We start from the raw sequence: 21,140 nt of genomic DNA on the forward strand, positions 1-21,140 counted from the left end.
ACTCATCGGGATGTCCTTTAAGCCTTCCAGCGATTTTTGTTTCACCTCCTCCACAGTGGCAAAACGCTTTCCTTTCATATTCCTTTTGAATTTGGGGAACAAAAAGAAGTCACAGGGGGCTAGATCCGGTGAGTATGGGGGGTGGACAATTGGTGTCATGGCGTTTTTGGTCAAAAATTGCTTCACAAAATTTCACAGCCGCGCGTTGTTCTCGACAATCTGCCATTACGTTTTCGCCGAAATGTAAAAAGTTGTTTTACTAAAAAAAATCTCACAGGCGAACCGATGCACTCACAGCGACACAACTTCGCACACTGACGCAGATGGCGTGACACTAACGGACATGTGGTCAAACAATAGGTTCCCCCACTCTCCCTCCCCACCACAGCGTAATTCCCGGAACTTATGGGTCCCCCCTCGTAATAATGCGCGGGATCGAGACCGTAACTCGCGACGCAACTTTCGTGGAAATTTTCAAAAATGTCGGCTAATAACAAGATATGTATATGTACTTTTCAAATACAGATTGTACTGGCCGAGCGTTTGGATGGAGAATCGTCATACATTCACGGCGTGAGCGTAATCGCTCTCGGATACGTCTGTCAACGAACTGAAAAATAATTTGCGCGATGGTAAGCGCGTGTTCTGCAATTTTTTGACGCAGTCAATGTATTCGTACGGAAAGACACCTTTTCGTGTGAGTAATTCAAATTCTTAGTCTGATAATGTTGAATATTCGGAACGTTTTTAATTTACGGAAGAATTTTTTAAGTTACGGAACAATTTTTAATTTATCTTTGTCGGGATACGACGTCAATTTATTAAGCCTTGCATTTAGAAATTTGAAAGAATCAATGAACCTTAATTTTACGCAATTTTTCTGAAAATTTTTTTCATTTTTGTTTTTAATGCTATCGATATGTTTAGTGAACGAAATATATTTTTCTTTAGTTTTATTGATAATACATCTACATGTCCATCATACGCGGTAGCAATTTCCTTAATTATAAAATACGCGTTGTAGCCCGATAAATTATGAAAAACGATCGGAATATAAAACAAATTTTTATAATTTAAGTTACAATTTGAATGCCTGGACCGCGGTATTTCCCGGTTAAGTGACAATGATCATAGATCCACGTATCGTCCGGCGCGAACGATTTCTTGCAGATGTGACAACGCATCGTGTTACGGTACGCTTCCTTTTGCTGTTTAGACAACGTTTCTATGGGCATGTTGGCGGATATGAGATTTTTCACGTGATGTGCCAAATCGTTGAGTTGTCGCGCGAACAACGCTATGCAATTTTCATTGCGACAGAAGTGATACGATGATAATGTGTCATCATACGCGCATTGCACGTAGTAGTCTATGCTAAACGCTTCATGTCGCTGATCCGTGTACGACGACGCGTCTTCTTTGTTGGAGACACACTTAACTCCGTTAAGACACACTCCAGGCGTAGACGATGAACGGCACTCATTCCTGGTTATTATAGATGCCGAATTCGAGCCATTTGTCGTTTTTGCTCGGATGGCGCGGTCGTTGATTTTCTGGCAGTGCACTTCGTGCGACTGCATGAGCTAAAGTAATGGAGGCGCCTGTAAATAGAGAAATCATTTTTTATTTTTATTGGTTTTTCTTATTATACTTACCGATCGCAGAAAAACTTCTTGTTTTTGTTCCTAGTAATTTACGATCTCACCAGACAGGTTTTTGATCCACGCAAAGTGGCCGAGGTTGTCGTTGCGTGGATCTTGCAACACGTTGACGTGCTTCTCCTTCTTGTCATCGGTGAGCCGCAGAGGAAGGACCTGTCCATTTTCGATGCCGTATACATTGATCGACACCGCGTTCAACCGTTTGAATTTCGGAATGCCTTTGAACGTTATCGAAAAGTCAATATCCGAAAGATTAAACACAATAGTAATGCGGGTATGATGATTCCCGATCTGCATATCTTTTCTACGGAGTACAGTGCGGTGACCACCGACCACGCGAAACACGCATTGTCTGTTGAACAAACTGTTGATCATCGCTTTCTTAGTAATAAAGTAGTAAAGTATAATTTCTCGCGGCACCTTGAAGTAACATCCCGCGAGTCGCGCGATTCTTGCCACCGCGGATTGTTTCTGTCCAACGGCGAGGCGCGGACGCTTGGATGACGAAGTTCTTTGAGCTGCTTGATGCACATCGTTGTAGCCACGCGAAATGCGCCACCAGAGTAGTGGCCGCACTGCTCCAACAAACTTCGCGTTCAACTTGCTCGTGGTTTTCCATGTCTTTTTCACAGTCTTTAGATCACATCGCACTCTTACGCGGAACACTTGCACGTGACTCGTTCACACACGTTGCAGCACTGCTTTACATCTAGAATGTCATAATGTTTTATCAGCTTGGTGTTATGTTAGTCTGAGGTGCACTCTTTACAAAGGTAGCATAATTGATTTGTGCGCGAGTGCGAAAGAATGAAGCGAGAGGACGGCATACGGCTGGTATAACGCACAAAAGTTAGAAGAACTACAGTCCTTTGTAGTTTAACAAAAGATTTACTTTATTTCTTACAACAATAAATTCAGCACAAATTGACGAAAATTATCGCAAAGTACATGGTCCAAAAGTCCGTTAACATTTGAATCGGCAGCTGCGTCGAGTAGCGAGGGAGAGGTGGGGCGGGCGAGGTTAGAGCGGAATGTTAGAGCGGTCGATGGGAATTTAGTGCCATGGCGTCATTCAACGAGAAACAACGTGCGTTTTGCGTACGCGAGTACTATCGAAACAACGATTCTTCGACTGTAGCGCAACGAAAATTTTGCGCTCATTACAATATACGGCATAAAAATAAAGCTCCATCGATTCAGTCGATTAAAAAATGGGTCCAGAAATTTGAAGAAACTGGTTCAACAATAGATAAACCACGATCTGGCCGACCTAGAACATCACGGGATCCAGCGACTCTTGAGGAATTAAAGGCTCGTATTTGCGAGGAAATGCAAAACATTTCCCGAAACACTTATCAGTCGGTCATTGAAAATTTCTGCTCCAGGTTGCAGCAGTGTCAAAATAATGAAGGATCGCATATGGACGATGTTATTTTTAAGAAATAAAATCCCAAATTGTGTACTTTCACAATAAATAAACATTTTTTCTTACATATAACTAGTTTCTTTTTTATCATCGTATGACATGTTAACGGACTTTTGGACCACCCTGTATTATACACAATCCTTTTCTTACAAATTATCTCACCCGATAGCAATAGAAAATCGCGACGATTTCTCAGCGGTTCTCGAAGGAGATTTCCTTACTGTGGTTCTACGTGGCGGTTTTCACGGCGGTTTTCTACATGATACAATAGCGATACTTTGAGCACTAAGAGAGGGAGAGCGGCGATGATCGGCGCATATATTGCCTTCGTGGCCCGGGATCTCCTCTTGATAATGCCCAATAAAAATTTGCCACAATTGTAATTTTTACGTGGCATTCGTTGTATAATAATGATTGACGCCTCTTTCTTCTTCTCTTCGACTTTCGATGTAACAGTCATGCGCGACAGAAAATTCGCGCGTAGGATTGGTGGTCGCGCATGACGTGTTCGTCGGAGCGCTGCGCTCGCGCGCGTGATTGAATTGTTCTCGAACCTTCGATGGTCCGTTGTCGTTGTCTGTGTGTGTGTATAAACGAATTAATTTATTACCATAAAACGACAAATTAATGATTGTGCTCGAGAATTCACCGACTCATTTTTCACACATGCCCAACGACAATTGATGTTAGTTAAACGACAAGAATTATTATTTTTTTTATGAATTTATGATCTCAAACAGATTACACATATACTTATCACACAGGTCACGAAACACTTTTTTAGCAGGATTCTCCTCACGGTCTCTCTCTCTCTCTCTTATAGTATGGCCTCACTAACTTTATCGTTATCATCACTTCCACGCACTTCTTACCACCCGCGGGAATCTTAATAGCCTGCAGCTATATTGAATCTACTTTTCACTTTTCATTAAGTAATAACACTGTTTCTTTATTGAATTAAAAGCTTTGTACCAAAATCTCGCTTTGAAGTCAATGTGCACCGTTTCATCTCCTAACCGTCCGAATCAATATTCCTTTTCATCATCGTTATCGTCATTGATGATGATTCCCTATTTCGCACCACGTGTATCTATTTCTCAATCGCGTTCATCGGCGATATTCGCACATCTTTATCTCTCCTCCGCGGATCACAGTTTTCAGGCACACTTTTCGCGTTCATTTTCGTTCACAATACCGCTCACAATAGTTTTTTTTTTTAATGTGCACAGAGTGGGCACATGCTGCATGGAAATACAATGTATCGGCTCTCCGCATTCCGACCACCTGCTGTCTAGTGTATAGAAAGAACAATCTTTGTGCTTCCTGAGATACATTCCTTTATCGCCAATATTCCGCAAATAAATCATACATGCTGTACATAAAGTTAAGGTATCATCATACGTTGTATAATAACAGTAAATTATGCAGCGCTTGGTACGAATGTTCAACGCACGGATTTCCGAAAGTATGCATAAATTTCTCTGCGTGATCCGTATTGCCATCGCTCAACTCAATAAGACATATCGTTTGATTGTACTTTTTCTTGGTCCATTATGTCCTCAAATACTACTTCCATTGCTTCAAATAACTTGTTTGTATTTATACCATCCATATCCTCAATGTCCGCATGATGGTCAGCCACACTTTTCGCATTACATTTATTGCGATCGATTCGGTAATATTACAAGGCGCTAACTGAGGTGCTGCGCACTTATAATCCATTATATATTCCATTTGCAACTTCTTTGTCCCTTTGTCTACCCCCTATTGGGTCGCAGTAATGATGACGTATTACCGATCTCTTCTTAGAAAAAATATCGTTATCGGCGCTTCTATTAACGCATCGCGACGTGTCACCAATCTTGCGGTTCTTCCCAGATAAATATCGTTATCGACGCTTCTGACTTTGAAAGAAAGAACTATAAGAACGCACTATGATTTCATCATCTACCCCTCATTGATGGCGCTTTGTTTAGCAGCCGGCACATCGATGATGTGTCACCGATCTCCTAAACAAAATATTTTATCCACATTATAGTACCGCAACGCATTTTGTGGTGAACTCGTGATGGCAGCGGCGACGGCGGCGGCGGCGACTCCAATGATACACAACAATGGTCACAACATGGCGGCATGTATCACTTGTTGATATCAGTAAACACCGATAGTGCCGAGGCTTTTCCGCGTCTTCTCTCTCCCTTTTCCTGCGCCTATGAGTATCCCCCGCGCTCCCCACGCGCCCCTCCCCCGCGCCTCCCTCAGAAGACCTGGGTCAGAATCCCTCTATTATTCCTACTAACTGTCCTTCCGTATTGATATTTGCTTTCTCTTCCTCTTTCCTGAAGGATGTGGAAGCTCTACGAGTGGCATCTGAGCGCTCGACTTGACATAGCGCGTGTCAGCCTTGAAATTATAGCAATTGTGGCCTATAGTCAGTTGTATATAACTTGCATTATTTCTACTATACTTGACAATCCATCATTGAAAATAGAAGTTACGATATTTGCAGCGATGTCGACTATTTTTTTGCCACTTGAAGACGTTTTCGGAGCAAGCGACCACACAGTTGAATTGAAATTTTTGTTATTATTTTGCGTAAAACCAACTAGGCAACGATTAAGTAATTATTTCCTGCTCAAATCCTTATACATTGGTTCCACGAAAATTTTATGTGAAAGAGGCGTTTTATGCTGGTAATCATGTAAACTATCTGAGGTCTTCGTTTTCTGCTACAAACACCACGAATCCGCACCGCTCGGGCACTTATCGTGTTGCAGCACTTCATCCGTCGAAACTTTGTGATATAGAGTTGCCCAAATGTCATTCTGCATTTTTTCGATGAAATCTGGATTTCGATGAATGGCAAAGTCATAATGTACAGTGAGCTCGTCGATTAATTTGCCGGTTAATTTGCCTTTTCCATCAAGACTTTTTACGTTCTTCTTTAAATTCTGGAGTTGAAAACTTATACGCTTCTGTACACATGGTCGATGCACTCTTTTTTACAAACTGTAACATCTGCATATGATTTAGCATCTAAAATTCCTTTGAATGTTTTGCTGTCTACATCACCAATGTAATTTACAAATTTACCATTATGGAAATCTTCGGAACGCAAAAATATTTCGATAACTGTCCATCCACTTCCATCCAGCTGACTCCTCATGATTCGCTTAGCATTGCTTCGAATGTGACTTAGCTCATTCTTCGTATTCTCAATACTCTCTTTCTTTATCCAAAATTCGCAGGCCTTACAGTATTTCAATTTAACACAAAGTTTAACAATTTTGACAATATATCACCCTATGAACGTGACTAATCCATAAAGCGACGAAAATCCTCGCTTTTTCCATGTCCTATCGCCAGACACAGTAATCCCATTATGTCCTTTTACTGTCGATAGTTTCTTCTTCTCTTCAGCTGCTTTCTTAATACATTTTGAAATAACATCGATATTATGTATCTACAGAACGCAGAAGCCTTAAGCTACTGCATGCTCCTCCGATGCGCTTAAATGGCGTCACGCCCCGCTTTAAAGAAATGTTGTAAAACTTAAAAAAATTTTTTTACGTATAAAACCAATTGCCTCTTATTTTTAAGACTCTAAGGCATCATTTCAAACAAAAAAACTTTTTTAACTTTTTGAAAATTGTTATCTAGATGTTACCCCTTAAATGAACATATAAATAAAAAAGTGGCTCACCCTCAGTGGTATCAAAGCACAGAGTATATGAAAAACACGAATTCAATTGGGATAACGTACAGATATATTGAATAGCGAGCCTTCATATCTGAAAAGAACTGTATTAGAAATAATATATATGTACATAAAAAAGCAAGCATTAGGTTTAAATATACAAAGCGATATAGAGCAATTACCGAATAATTACCTCCACACAATACAAATAATAAAAAATTGTTACAGTACAAATAATACTATATATAATAAAAAAATTGTTACAAATAGTACTATAGATAATAGAATCCATTACGTATACGATCAGTGAACCATGATTCCCGAGGACGATTCTGCCATATTCTAGAATCACTGAACACCGTAATCACATCAATTAAAATATCAATTCATAACCTGTTATTACGAATCATAGAGTTGAATTGAATCATGATTTTGATTGGGAGAATGTTCAAATTCTGGATCATGACAGATCTTTAAATAAACGACTAATTTCTAAAAAAGCGCACATTCTAATGCAAAAAAATGGTTTGAATTTTCGGTCTGACACTAAAGGATTACATCACGCCTACACGACGCTAAATAAACTTATCAATTAAATCACTTGTAAAGAATTTAATGTATTTTTCATGTCTTGTACAAAGAATTGTTTTTTGGTGTGTCCTTTTCCAATAAAAAATAGTTCGCTAAACACATTTGACTACTCGGAGAGAAAGGTTAATATTATATGTTAAAACTGAAATAATTGTTTCAATAATCTATTAGTTAATATAAACTTTCAAAGTTTCATAAACATGTTGAACTTTGAGATGAGTTGCTTGGATATGTTTTTTTCTTATTGACTCAATTTTAATTTTATATATATAATATATATCTAATCAGGAGGTTCAATGAATTAGGATTTGATATATGTATTGCTGAAGAGGATTCCAAAGAGAGCCGAAACGTTCAAACTAAAGAAGATTCCACACAATCGATTAATGGTATAGAATTTAATCGTCAGTACCTTCATCAGTCTGTGACTCTTATTGGCCTTGTATAGATTGTTTATTTTTATACAAAATAAAGTGACGTGATATTTAGGGCCGCTTGATTGATTTAAATAGCGCACGCCAACTAACTATAACCAGCGCTGGTCATTATTTATATTCAATCTTTCTAAAATATTTTTATTCAATGGATAGAAACTAGATGGAAATGGAGCAGAGTTTCATTCCCTTCTGAGCGTCACTTTTGTTTCTAACGGAAAACGGAGAGGTACTTGTACTAAAATGTTTCAAAACTTTAAACGTGTTTTTCTCGTAATTGTATTTTTGAAATATAGTGATTATGATTCCAAAAAAAACTATTAGTCCGACTTCCGACTTTTACTTTTACGGTTATACTCAGAGAACATATCATTATCGTCTGAACTAAAATTAATAGTCTACGTTAATTTTTTTCTATTTTTTTTTTGAAGGATCAAATAAGAAGAAAAAATAAGCAAAATTCGAATCATTTTTTCAAACTGTCGACATTTTGAAAATATGTATGTGATATTAATTATCCTAGTTCAGGCGAGATTTATAAGTCTACTCATTAAGAAAAGCTCCATTTTTTGCTTACAGACCAACAATACCACTCTTATACTTTTATTACCGCTTGACTGTGTTCGCGGTGTAAGCCTAACTTCAGTGCCATCTTATTACTACTTTATAAAAAATAAACATTAAAAAAAATTTTTTTACATGTGTGCACTTTCTAGACCTGTATTATTTTGGAAGTATACTTAAATTTTTATTCATTAACAAAATTCACAAAAAATACATTTAAAATCGGCTCTCAAACGTAAACGCCCCCGTAATAAATGTTTCTTTCAATAAACGTGAATTTTTATATGCAATTCATGCTTGTTATATTATCTTTTTCTACAATAGATAATTATACGTAGGCTGTTCGAAAAGTTTCTGCAATTTACTACTTCCAGTGGCGCCAACGTTTTGCTACTACCATATCCGTAAAATTAGACGTTTTTAACCTATAATTCAATTGACAGTTTGTACCCAAGCCAACTAGTTTTGTTTGCATAGTATTTTAAAAAAAGTTATTTTGTAACAAAATGAAAATTTCGCGTGAAAATTTTCGGGCAATGATTTTTTACGATTACAAATGTAATCTAACTCCGAAACAAACAATGCATCGATCGACTTCATTTGGCTTTTGAGGATGAAACATCATCCAATAGGATTGTTTATAATTGGTTTGCCGAATTCCAGCGTGGACGTACCTTTCTTAGTGATGAATTCCGTGAAGGTCGTCCATCCACGTCTGTTGTTGCCACTAATGTTGATGCTGTGCGTGAAATGATTGAGCGAGACCGGCATATAACATACCGCGAGATTCAGGCTTCTTTAGGCATTGACATAAAAGCAATACATATAATTTTGCATGATCACTTGAGCGTATGGAAACTTTGCAGTCGTTGGATCCCACACAATTTGACCGAAGCTCAAAAACAGGCTCGTGTTAAATGGAGCAAAGAAATGCTCAAAAAATTCAACCGAGGTCGGTCAAATTTGGTCTATAACATCATTACTAGGGACGAAACATGGATTTATTCGTATGAGCCTGAAAGTAAACAACAATCCACTGTTTGGATATTTCAAAATGAACCGAAACCAACAAAAGTTGTTCGTTCACGCAGTGCTGTCAAGCAAATGATTGCTTGTTTCTTCGGTTATACCGGATATGTGACAACCGTGGCTTTAGAGGATCGAAGGACTGTAAATACTAATTGGTATACAACAATTTGTTTGCCAGAAGTTAAATGAATTGCGTAGAACAAACCGAAATCGTCGCATCATCCTTCATCATGACAACGCCAGCTGTCACACAGCACGTCAAACCGTTGATTTTTTATCCAGTAATAATGTCGAATTGATGACTCATTGTCCGTATTCACCTGATTTATCACCTAATGACTTCTTTTTGTTCCCAAACATTAAAAATAAGATGCGTGGTGAGCGATTTGAGTCGCCTGAAGCAGCTGTTGAAACATTTCGTACACTGATTTCTGAGGTTACAGCCTTAGAGTGGAAAAAATGCTTCGAAAATTGGTCTCGAGCGTATGCAAAAATGTATCGATCTTAAAGGTGAATACTTCGAAAAATAATAAAACTATTTACCGAATTTTACATGTTTTTTTCATATTGTTTGCAGAAACTTTTCTAGCAGCTAACGTACAACCATAACCATAACAAAAAAAACTAAAATTTAAACGGTTACGGTCACCGTTGTCGATAAAGGAGCTGAAACCGCTTGGATTTCGGATTTTTCCCGAAAAAGACCGAAATCGTTATCCGGACCGGTAAAAGGACCGGAATCAGAATCAAAACCAAAAATTGGATGCAGCCTCTGATCGTGACCAAAATTTTATTTCGGTCCGAGTCCCTGCACACAATAATATAAAATTAGCACATGAAAACTTGTTAGGCTCAAATAGTTCTTCTCATTACACAATTTCGAAAACAAATATTTTTTACGTTACTATTGTCTAGCATTTTGGACAAAATTATGGATAAAAACTTTCTTAAACTCTTTAAGATTCTTACTGTGTCTTTGTTCGGTCTCATATAGTACAACATTTTGTGATTATGACAAATTGGAATAAAAGAATAATCGAAGAAAAGTTAACTTTTTGACTGTTATTTGAAGTATTGTTCGAAGATTATTGCAATTGAATGAGAATGTTATAGCTTATACAACAAATTTACCGCGGCAAGTGGAAATGACAAACATTAGTAATAGAAATAAAATTATATTCATAAGGGCTACGAGCCAAAAAAAAAAACAAAGTGAAGTAAATAAAATAATGTATTAAATGAAAATAAAAATAGAAATAACGTTACAACAAACGGCGTTTTGACCCTAATCGGGTCATTCTCAATGTTAGACAAAAAATAATATAATTGAAATTAAAATTCTAAACAGTTTAATAAAATAAAATTTAAATAATAGACGGCTTACAAATAATGAAAAAATACATATATATAAATAGGCGATAACAGACATTCTTCTTATCATATGGTTATTAAGCTGATAAGAAGTTCTTCTTCGTATCAGAAGTGTTATAGCCTTCTCCATTAATAATCCTAAAAATTTGTATGTAGAAAGCTAACGCTTAATACTATTGTGTCATAAAATGTCACAAAGTCGAAAACTATAGGAACAGTGAACCAACCAATCTTAAAATATAAAGCAAGTTGTATAGTCCAAAGTCAAAATCCAAGTTTAGTTCAAATATAAATTTAATCAGAATATAAAAATGTATATAAATTCAATCAAAATATATAAATATATAATTTGAAGCAGATTGCGATAGAACGTCTTGCGTTTATTAGTAATAGACGCAAAAAATGAACAGAATAATTTTCTTAAAATTGCAATGATCAATTTGGATGATATTTCTACGATTAAGCAATACTGGACAATAACGGAACGAAAGATATAAAAAACGAAGAGAAAAGGTTCGGAATCTTATAACTCTCTATGTAAAATTTAAATTTTATTGTTAACCGACTTGACGTTGCGAACTTTTTTTATTTTTAATTCCTTCTTGTTACATTAAAGATGATCTAATGAAGGATAAAACGCTCTTTTGTATATTCTTATCTATGTTTAAATATTAAATATCAATTTAGCATTCGACATCCAGCTTTTACTCGTAGTCTATATACAATTTAATTTTTAAAAACTTTCTAATATTATAGCATAATAAATAGCGTATAAAAACATTAATAAATTGAATAATTATAATAGGATACATAAAATATAGACTTATAAAGATTATGCGTTTCCGTGTCCAGATCCATTCTTGGAATGCCAACGTTTCGTGAACCTTACAGTCTACTTCATCAGGGCGAAGAGCAGCCTGATACTGAGCTGTTTTTCCGGGCCGTTCCTTTTATATTACGCCATTTGTTGGAGTGATAGGGGGATAGAAGAAAATTATGGGTCGGTATGGGGGAGAGGTGAGGGAAATTGATCGGTCTTCAATAACCGGGAGAATAGTTTTCCATCTTTTATTTATGTAGTAGCCATTATTTCTATTTAGATTGTTAGGATGTTTTTGTATCTCTATGGCTTCTCTATACTTTCTTGGAAAGTATGATGTAATGTTGACTATTGTCGTTTTGTCAAACAGTATTTGATGTCCTGTTTCGATGTTGTGTTTCTGATAATTTTGATACTGCGTGGTGTGTTTTAGTCTGACATCACGTTGGAGTTCTTTTATCTGTAGGTTGACTATTCTCCCGGTTTCTCCAATGTATATTTGCCCGCAGGAATAAGGTATTTTGTATATTTCTGCAGAGTTGAGTGGAGACCTTTGATCTTTAGGATTTCTTAAAATTTGTACTATCTGTTTAGGTGGTTTGAAAATAGTTCGGATATTGTGTTTGTTTAATATTCTGCCAATCCGATTTGTTGTCCCTTTGACATATGGGAGAATGCATAGGATCCTTTCGTCTGGTTGTGTGTCAAAGACCGTTGTTTTGTTTGCATATTTATTGATTATTTATGTCTTTTTTGTCGTGTCCGTTTTTCTGTAAGACTAGTTTTAAGTGGTTGAGTTTTGTCTGTAGATGTTTTTTGTCAGAGATGATGAAAGTTCTATGTACAAGTGAGTTGATTGCAGACTGTTTTTGTGCTGAGTGGTAGTGCGACTCGGCATGTAAGCATCTATCGGTGAGTGTTGGTTTTCTGTACACTTGATGGCTTAAGGTACCGTCAGCTTTCTTAGAGACAAGAACATCTAGAAAGAGGAGTTTTCCGTTTTCTTCTATGTTTATAGTGAAGTGGATATTTGGATGCTGATTGTTGAGGAAAATAAGGAATTTACGGAGTTCGGTTCTGCTGTGTTCCCATATCACAAATGTGTCGTCTACATAACGGAACCAAAAATTTCTGGTTTCTTTGCTGGTGTTTTCTTGAGGGCCTTATTCTCAAAATGTTCCATGAAGATGTATGCGATTACAGGAGAAATAGAAGAGCTCATTGCCGCTCCGGAAGTTTGTTCATAAAATTGGTTATTATAGGAGAAGTAAGTGGTTGTTAAGCAATGCTCTATTAGCGAGAAAATATCAGAGGGAACTTTATGGCCTTTATTATGTTTAATGTGTCTTTTATTGGCACTTGTGTGAAAAGGGATTCTACGTCAAAACTTACAAGCAGGTCTGTGGGACGTAGTCGGATTTTTTGGATCTGCATGAAAGTCCGTTGAGTTGATTATGTGTAATTCGAATTTTTCAGTAAAGGGTTGTAGTGTTTGTGCTAGAAAGCGGGATAAGTTGTATGTCGGGGAGTGTATGGCGCTGACAATCGGTCTGAGGGGATTTGTAGGTTTTAATAATGATTTGGTTTTACTAGGAATGTTGCTTTTCTTCACTAGTATCTTGGTATTCTGTGCTATTATATTAGTTGGATCTTTGTCAAGCATTTTGTATGTTTTGTCCGAGACAAGGTTTTTCATCTTTTTCTTATAGTCTGATGTATTCATGACTGTCGTGTTGCTTTTGTCGGCTAGAAGCATGATGTCTGTGTCCCTATTCAGGTCTTGGTGGGCCAATCGCTCTTGCCTAGTGATGTTTGGTGGACGGGGCCAAATCAACACTAAAACTTACAAATCCTCTCCCATCAAGACTATACGAACTACCAAAAGTACACAAACCAAACATTCCTCTCATACCGATTGTCAGCGCGATAAACTCCCTAACATACAATTTATCCCGCTTTCTAGCATAAATACTACAACCCTTTACTGAAAAATTCGAATTAGACACAATCAACTCAATGGACTTTCATGCAAAAGATTCAAAAAATCCGACTACGTCTCACAGACTTGCTTGTAAGTTTTGACGTAGAATCCCTTTTTACACAAGTACCAACAAAAGACACATTAAACATAATAAAGGCCTGACATAAAGTTCCCTTCGATCTTTTATCGCTAATAGAGCATTGCATAACAACCAATTTTATGAACAAACTTCAGGAACGGCAATGGGCTCTTCTATTTCTCCTGTAATCGCATACATTTTCATGGAACATTTTAAGAAAAAGGTCCTCAGGAAAACACCAGCAAAAAACCAGAAATTTTTGATTCCGTTATGTAGATAACACATTCATGATATGAAGAAACGGCAGAGCCGAACTCCGTAAATTCCTCATTTTTCTCAACAATCAACATCCAAGTATCCACTTTACTATAGACATAGAGGAAAGCTCCCCTTCCTAGATGTTCTTGTCTCTAAAAAAACTGACAGTACCTTAGGCCATCAAGTGTACAGAAAACCAACACACACCGATAGATGCTTACATGTCGAGTCGCACTATCACTCATCACAAAAACAATCTGCAATCAATTCACTTGTACATAGAGCTTTTACAATCTCTGACAAAGAACATCTGCAGACAGAACTCAACCATCTAAAACTTAGCCTTACAGAAAAACGGACACGACAAAAAAAAATATAATCAATAAACATGCAAACAAGACAACGGTCTTTGACACACAATTAAATGAAAGTATCCTATCGATTTTCGATTCAAAGTAACAATAGATCGGATTGGCAGGATATTAAACAAATATAATATCCGAATTATCTTCAAACTACCCAAAAAAGGTAGTACAAATTTTAAAAAATCCTAAAGCTCAAAGACCTCCACTCAGCTTCGCAGGAATAAACAAAATACCTTATTCCTGCAGGCAAGTATAAATTGGAGAAACCGGGAGAATGGTCAATCTACGGATAAAAGAACATCAACGTGATATCAGACTAAAACACGCCACTCAGTTAGCATTATCAGAATACAACATCAAAACAGGACATCAAATACTCTTTGACAAAACGACCACAACAGCCAACATTACATCATACTTTTCAAGAAAGTATAGAGATGCCATAGAGATACAAAACACATAGAGATAAAAACACTCTAACAATTTAAATAGAGATAATGGCTACAACATAAATAAAATATGAAAAACCATTCTCCCGGTTATTAAAGACCGATCAATTTCTCTCACTTCTTCCCCCACACCGACAATTGTCTTCTTTTCCCTCACCACTCCAACAAGTAGCGTAATAAAAGGAACAGCCCGGTGGAACAGCTCAGTATCAGGCTCCTCGCCCTAATGAAGTGGACTGTAAGGTTTACGAAACATTGGCATTCCAAGAATGGATCTGGAAATGGAGAAAACCCGCGAAACGCGCATAATCTTTATATAGAAAGTATCCGTGAAAGTTTCAAGAATATTAAGTTATCAAAGATAGACTTCCACAAATGATGTACACTCACTTAATGTATAAGATAGAATGTAAAAAATGCGATGCAATATGTGCAAGTCAAACAAGTAGGTATTTATAATAAAACGAGAATCATAACATAGAAACCATATCAACTGGAAAACAGAACAACGATTGTAACGTAATTATGGAACATTAACGTTATTTTGATTGGAACATAAAAATATTAAATAAAGAAAAAATAATGAGCAAAAGACTTATGTCAGAAATGATTTTTGTTTGGAAATAAAAAAATGGTTTATGTATACAGTTGTATACGGAGAGGTTATTGGACAAAGCATATGACAATTTATTCACTGACAACTGAAGTTTTAAGTTTACTTTCTTCAGTATTCCGAGGAGGTTCTCACTTACGACAGTAATTTCCGATTTCTTGTATTCATGATATTTCAATGTGTTTTCAAAGTGATTTTATTTGTTTTCCGAAAGAAATTCGAGATACGCGACCGAGCGTATGTCGGTTTTTTGTTTCAGATTATTTCTGATTTCAGATTATTTCTCGATTTCAATGCTTGAAATCAAGGAATGCTTGAATGCTTCATTTGTTTTTTTCATTTGAATTCCTTGTTAATTTCGTAGTTGAATAGCCCCTCGCAATATTTTCTCTTATCTATGTTTGAGCTGCTACATAAACGGTGATAAAGAATTGTTTAGATGTAACGTTCGAATATGTGATATATCAAGATTTACATTCTTAATGAAAATCATATAAGTCAAAGATCTAATTATGTATTCATCTATACGAATTTTGATATACGAGTAGACTGTTAATTTTGTAGTGCGTCATTGTATTTAGTTAACGTAGTTGACGATGGTTCAATTACCATTGCACAGTGTACCGGAAAGTTCAATGATTTTGTTTGAGTTACATTTAAAAGGCTTCGAATCAAGGATCGAAACGTTTGGTTAAGATACTATGTGAACAAATAAATCTTATTTCACACCATTCAATATCCTGCGTTTGGCTCGAAAAAGCATCATTTTATGGACTATTCCATCTCAATGGGCCTTGATTCAACATCATTTGATTTATATTACAATAATAGAACATATTTAATATTTTGGACTGATATTTCGACTATGTGAACGAGCAATGGAATTTCATTTCCAAGGATTGCTCTCTGCCCAAGAATGAGTTTCTGGGAGCGATACAGTTTATCTTAAATTCAATCTTTTTTTCTTTTGACAATGTAATTTATAAGCAAAACTTTGGCACCTCCATGGGCTCTCCATTATCACCGGTAATAGCGGACTTAGTGATGAGGAGATTGGAGACGGTGTTCTTGATGTCGTTGAATTTGGAGATTTTGTTTTATTACAGATACGTTGATAATATATATGTACCGCGGTGTCTCCCTCTAAAATCGACGTTTTATTAGAACAATTCAATTCTTTCCATCCGTGCCTTCAGCTTACTGTTGAAAGAGGGGGAGATATAATAAATTTCCTTGACATCACTGTATCCATCAACAACAATCGTTTCATTTTTGATTGGTATCGTAAGCCGACGTTTTCAGGAAGGTTTCTAAATTTTTATTCTAATCATTATTTGACACAGAAAAAAGGCACCATTTTTTCTTTAGTTGATAGACCTTTTTTATTATCTGAAGTTATGTTTCATACAAAAAATTTGACTTTTATTATTAATATTTTACTAGATAATGACTATCCATTGATATTTATTTTTGACACTATTAATCAACAAATTAAAAATTTAATTAACAATAGATACAAAATACATAACGATCTGACTGACAATGTCTGTGTGAATGAAACTGCTTCTTGGCTTACGGTTCCATACATTCCTCGTCACACGGAGAAATTTACAAGATTTAATAAAAATGACAGGGTATCCTTTCATAGCCCCAACAAAATGGGAAAATACATAAAAGTACAGAAGGACATTTGTCCTCATACATCGAAAAGCAATGTAGTATATAAAATATCGTGTAACAATTGCGATGCGTCTTATGTTGGACAGACGGACAGACAATTGAAAACCAGAATTATTGAACATCGTAATCATATCAGGCATAAAACTTCCGTCCGTTCTGTTATCATTGAACATAGGCTACAATATAATCACGATTTCCAATGGGACAACGTCAAAATCTTAGATTAAGAGCTTTGTTATAGAAAGCGTTTAATTGCCGAAATGCTTTACATAAAGAAACAGAAAAACAGCCTTAATTTACAAACGGATACTGAAGGTTTTTATAAGGCATATTTACCCATTGTAAATAAAGTTTGACTTTTTTGGTACTGACGGCCCGTCTCCTCTCTCAGTGCGTGGCGATTCGTTTCAGCGAGCGGTCGCATTAGCCGATACGCAATGTTCGTTTTTTCACATCTGCATTCCATTCTTCCGTATGCGTTTATACTATTTGTTATACTTATATGGATACATTAGTTTTGATTTTTTATAAGAGATATTTTTCTTTTTTCTTTTTTCTTTTTTTATCAACTAGAATTTGACTATGAGACGGAACACTTTTTTTGACTGTTCAATCGTACGAATAATATCGAGTTCTACATCGAGACTCAACCATACTGCGTGTATTCTTAATCTGCGAACTTTTGCGACAATTATTTTTTAATTCTGTTTCCTTTATGTTAACATCTGAAGAGGGCTCAATCCGGTAACCGAAACTTGTTTACCTTTCACCGTTATTATTTCTTAGTATACATCTTTTCTTCATTTTTTATCTTTTCTGTACTTTTAATTTATGTCTTTAATTACATGTCTTTTTAAGGAATGCGCTGACTCTTACTTCGCCCTTCATTTGTTGTTATTTACTGATATTTTATTAAAATTCAAATAGGACTGAAAATCTGCCTTATGAACCCTTCTCTGTTGTAACTATTAGTTAATAATTTATTATTATTTTCATTATTACCATGTTATTTTATTTTATTTACAGTATGATTGATTTGACAGAGAAAGTTGGGCCTTTGGAATTGCCAACAAATCAAACAGGTTCAATAGAAGTGAGTGACCTATCTTTAACAGGAGAAATGGGATTGTGGGGGAAGAGTTTGGTATTAAAAGATAATTATTCGCCAAGAACGATATGTGCTTCTATTACGGTAATAAATTCATATGTATATACATATTGTACAATTGTAATAAAAAAAGAAAGACATAAGTAAATATAAAAATAGTGGAAAATACTCTATTCATGGCGGATTTTCGTCCCTACCTAATGATAATATTTTGTATAAATTTATATAATATTTTCAGTAATTTTTTAATTTAACATTATAGTTTCAAGCAAATAGTGTGCCGATTATTTGTTATCAGTTTAAAATATTACCCTAACTTAAACTAAAGTCTGAATAATACATAAAATTTTAATAAATAATTCAATATTATTAAATTTAAATTATTAAATTGCATTAAGCACCAGCTATTAAGCACCTTTAAAACGTTGTAAATAGTTTATTGTAAAAAATATCTCAGCCGGGATTTAAACCTATGATTTTATGCAGAAAATTCGTAAGATCCAGGTTTAAATCTCGATTGAAGCAATATTTTTCGCAATAAATTATTTAGAATGTTTTAAAGGTGTTTATTAGCGTTATTAATTGCTTATCAAATGCATTTGTGACATTAATATTCTGTTTCAGTTTAGGATATTTTAAGACCGAAGAATTGGTACATGTTTCCACGTGCCCGAGTAAAGGAGGCTGTTAAAAATGTGTCGATTTCCGCTTCCAAGATACACCTTAAAAAATCATTGTTTGGATTCTCAGAGAATAGGAGGTATTATAACAATCGTTTGTCCGGGAAGTATTGGGAACATTGATAGAATTGCTTAAATATTGTTAAAAATGACGATATTCACATATATGATTAATAAGCGAAGAATGATGATTTTAGTCAGAAACTGACAAATAAGTATGTTCTTCATATAAAGATCGCGGATTACTTTAACACTATCTAGGATGCACTACGTAGGGATAAAATCCGCATTCCTTGACAGATATTGGAGTTCCCCAGTTTGTCATTTCTGTGATATTTAGCGACTTCAAACCTTCTCTGCCATGCATGCGCGCATGCGTGTTTGTTTTTGTGTGAGCAAATTTACATTTTATGTATATTTTCAGAATCCTATGATACTAATGATTATTTTTTCTCATTCCTTTCGTATGATATTAACAATTATTTTTTGTCAGTATACTATATTATAATACTAATAATTATTTTTCCTCAAAATAATCATCGAAGAATACAGCAGAAATCAAGATATTGTCTTAAAATAGAACTTTACTAAAAAACTACACGAGAGTTGTTCTTACAATATTCGTGTGGGTTTTTGTTCAATTAAGAGAACACTTTGATTTCTATTCAATTCTTCTTGGTTATTTTAAGAAAAAGTCACTATTAGTATCATCAGATTCTGATGAAAATGCAAACGAAATGCATATTCACTCACATTTCATCTGTACCATGCATGAATGAACGCATGCACGCATGCATGCATAGCAGAGAAGATTTAGAGTCACTAAAGGGACAACGAACCATAAAAAATAACTTACAAAGGTAAAAAAGATACACCAAGTACATCAAAAAGACTATTTATTCAATAATTAATCCATAAGTAAAAGCCAATTCTAAAGTTGGCCGCTAATCGCGATCACATTGTTGTCACTTTATTTCATACGTCATTGGTCTTTCCGCTGATCGCATATCGCATTCCAATCAGTAAAGAAATGTTTCGGAAATATTTTTTAAACGGTTTTTTTCATTGCAAAGAACATTTAAAAATCATTTTTAAATATGAACGTGAAAAACGTTCAATTAATGGGATAGATCCTTTTTTTATTAATTAAAAAAAATATTCTTTTTAAATTTAAAAAACGTTTTTTTAACGTTAAAAAACGTTTTTTAATATAAAAATTATTTGAACAAAATTAGGAAAAATAAAATAATCTACAATAGAATCTTTTTTTTAAATTTATTTTTTTTATCAATAGTTTTAAGGACAATTAATTTTATTATTATTATTTATTGATAATGTTTACATACAATGTATTACATGAACTTCCGCTCTCTAATCTAAATCTAACTAATTACTAACTAATTACTAAACAGTTACTGAGCATTCTCTGATACATTTCTTTTTCTTCTCTTTCTCTGTACCTTATTCATCCATGCATATCCTGTCCCGTCATCATTCAATACTTCTTCCACTCTCCCTTTCATTCTTTCCATACCCTCACACTCTTTCATTATATGTTCCAGACTCTCATTTCCCTTCCTACATATTCTACATATGAAATGCGATTCCCCCATCCAATATCTATTACACCCTTCCTCATTTCCGCATCTCCACCTAGCTATCAATTTCACTTTCTTTCCCTCATTCTTTTTAGCATTCTTTATATACCTTGGTATCCCTTCCACCCTTATTCTTTCATACCTTTTACATGATTTCGACTTTTCTATCCGTATCCCTCTTTCCTGACTATCTACTTCTCTATCTTTTCCCATCATCCATTCCCACTTTCTCTCTCCTAACTCCTCCAGTGCTTCCTCACTTACCCCGCATCTCCACATATATTTTTGTCTCTCTACGCTTTCTTTAGTCCATTCACTCTCCTCATTCTCTCGTTCTTTTCTTTCTCTCCAGCATTCTCTGCCTACCTCACTCATTACTCCCTCCCCTAGTTTCTCTTCAAACTTTCCTGCTCTTATACTTGCCTCTATTCTCATCTTCCCTCTTTTTAGCTCCTCCCTGCATATATACCCTGGAGTCCACCTGTCTAGCCCCAGAACCCATCTAATATACCTTTCCTGTAATCCCTCAATTTCTTCCCATTCCCTATATCCCCATATCTCCACTCCGTACATTACCACACTCTTCACTAGGCTGTCAAACAGCTTCATTCTCCATTTTATATCCCCACTAAATCTTCTCTCTCCCAGACTCCATACCCACCCCATGACCATCTTTGCTTTCCTAACTCTGTCTCTAACCTGCTTTTCTTCTCCATTATTCCTACTCATAATATAC

At 35.5% G+C, this 21,140-nt stretch overlaps 2 protein-coding genes across 3 annotated transcripts in view; one reads left to right on the forward strand and one right to left on the reverse strand.

Annotated features, from left to right (window-relative positions):
- Positions 1-411, reverse strand: part of LOC108750943 (histone-lysine N-methyltransferase SETMAR-like) — a 1,768-nt gene extending 1,357 nt beyond the window's left edge. Inside the window, exon 1 of one of the 2 annotated variants that reach the window (XM_018490820.1) lies at positions 46-411. In XM_018490820.1, coding sequence (XP_018346322.1) covers positions 46-159 — 114 coding nt within the window. In that variant the 5' untranslated portion in view covers positions 160-411. Of the gene's footprint in view, positions 1-12 lie in introns of both variants that reach the window. The other variant, XM_018490821.1, reaches the window with a different exon arrangement.
- Positions 1-21,140, forward strand: part of LOC108750944 — a 297,617-nt gene that overhangs the window by 74,673 nt on the left and 201,804 nt on the right. Inside the window, exon 3 of the mRNA XM_018490822.1 lies at positions 18,045-18,210. Within this exon, the coding sequence (XP_018346324.1) occupies positions 18,045-18,210 (166 nt within the window). The remainder of the gene's footprint in view (positions 1-18,044; positions 18,211-21,140) is intronic.

Source organism: Trachymyrmex septentrionalis, unplaced genomic scaffold (genome assembly GCF_001594115.1).
Source record: "Trachymyrmex septentrionalis isolate Tsep2-gDNA-1 unplaced genomic scaffold, Tsep1.0 scaffold39, whole genome shotgun sequence".
NCBI classification, from domain to species: domain Eukaryota; kingdom Metazoa; phylum Arthropoda; class Insecta; order Hymenoptera; family Formicidae; genus Trachymyrmex; species Trachymyrmex septentrionalis.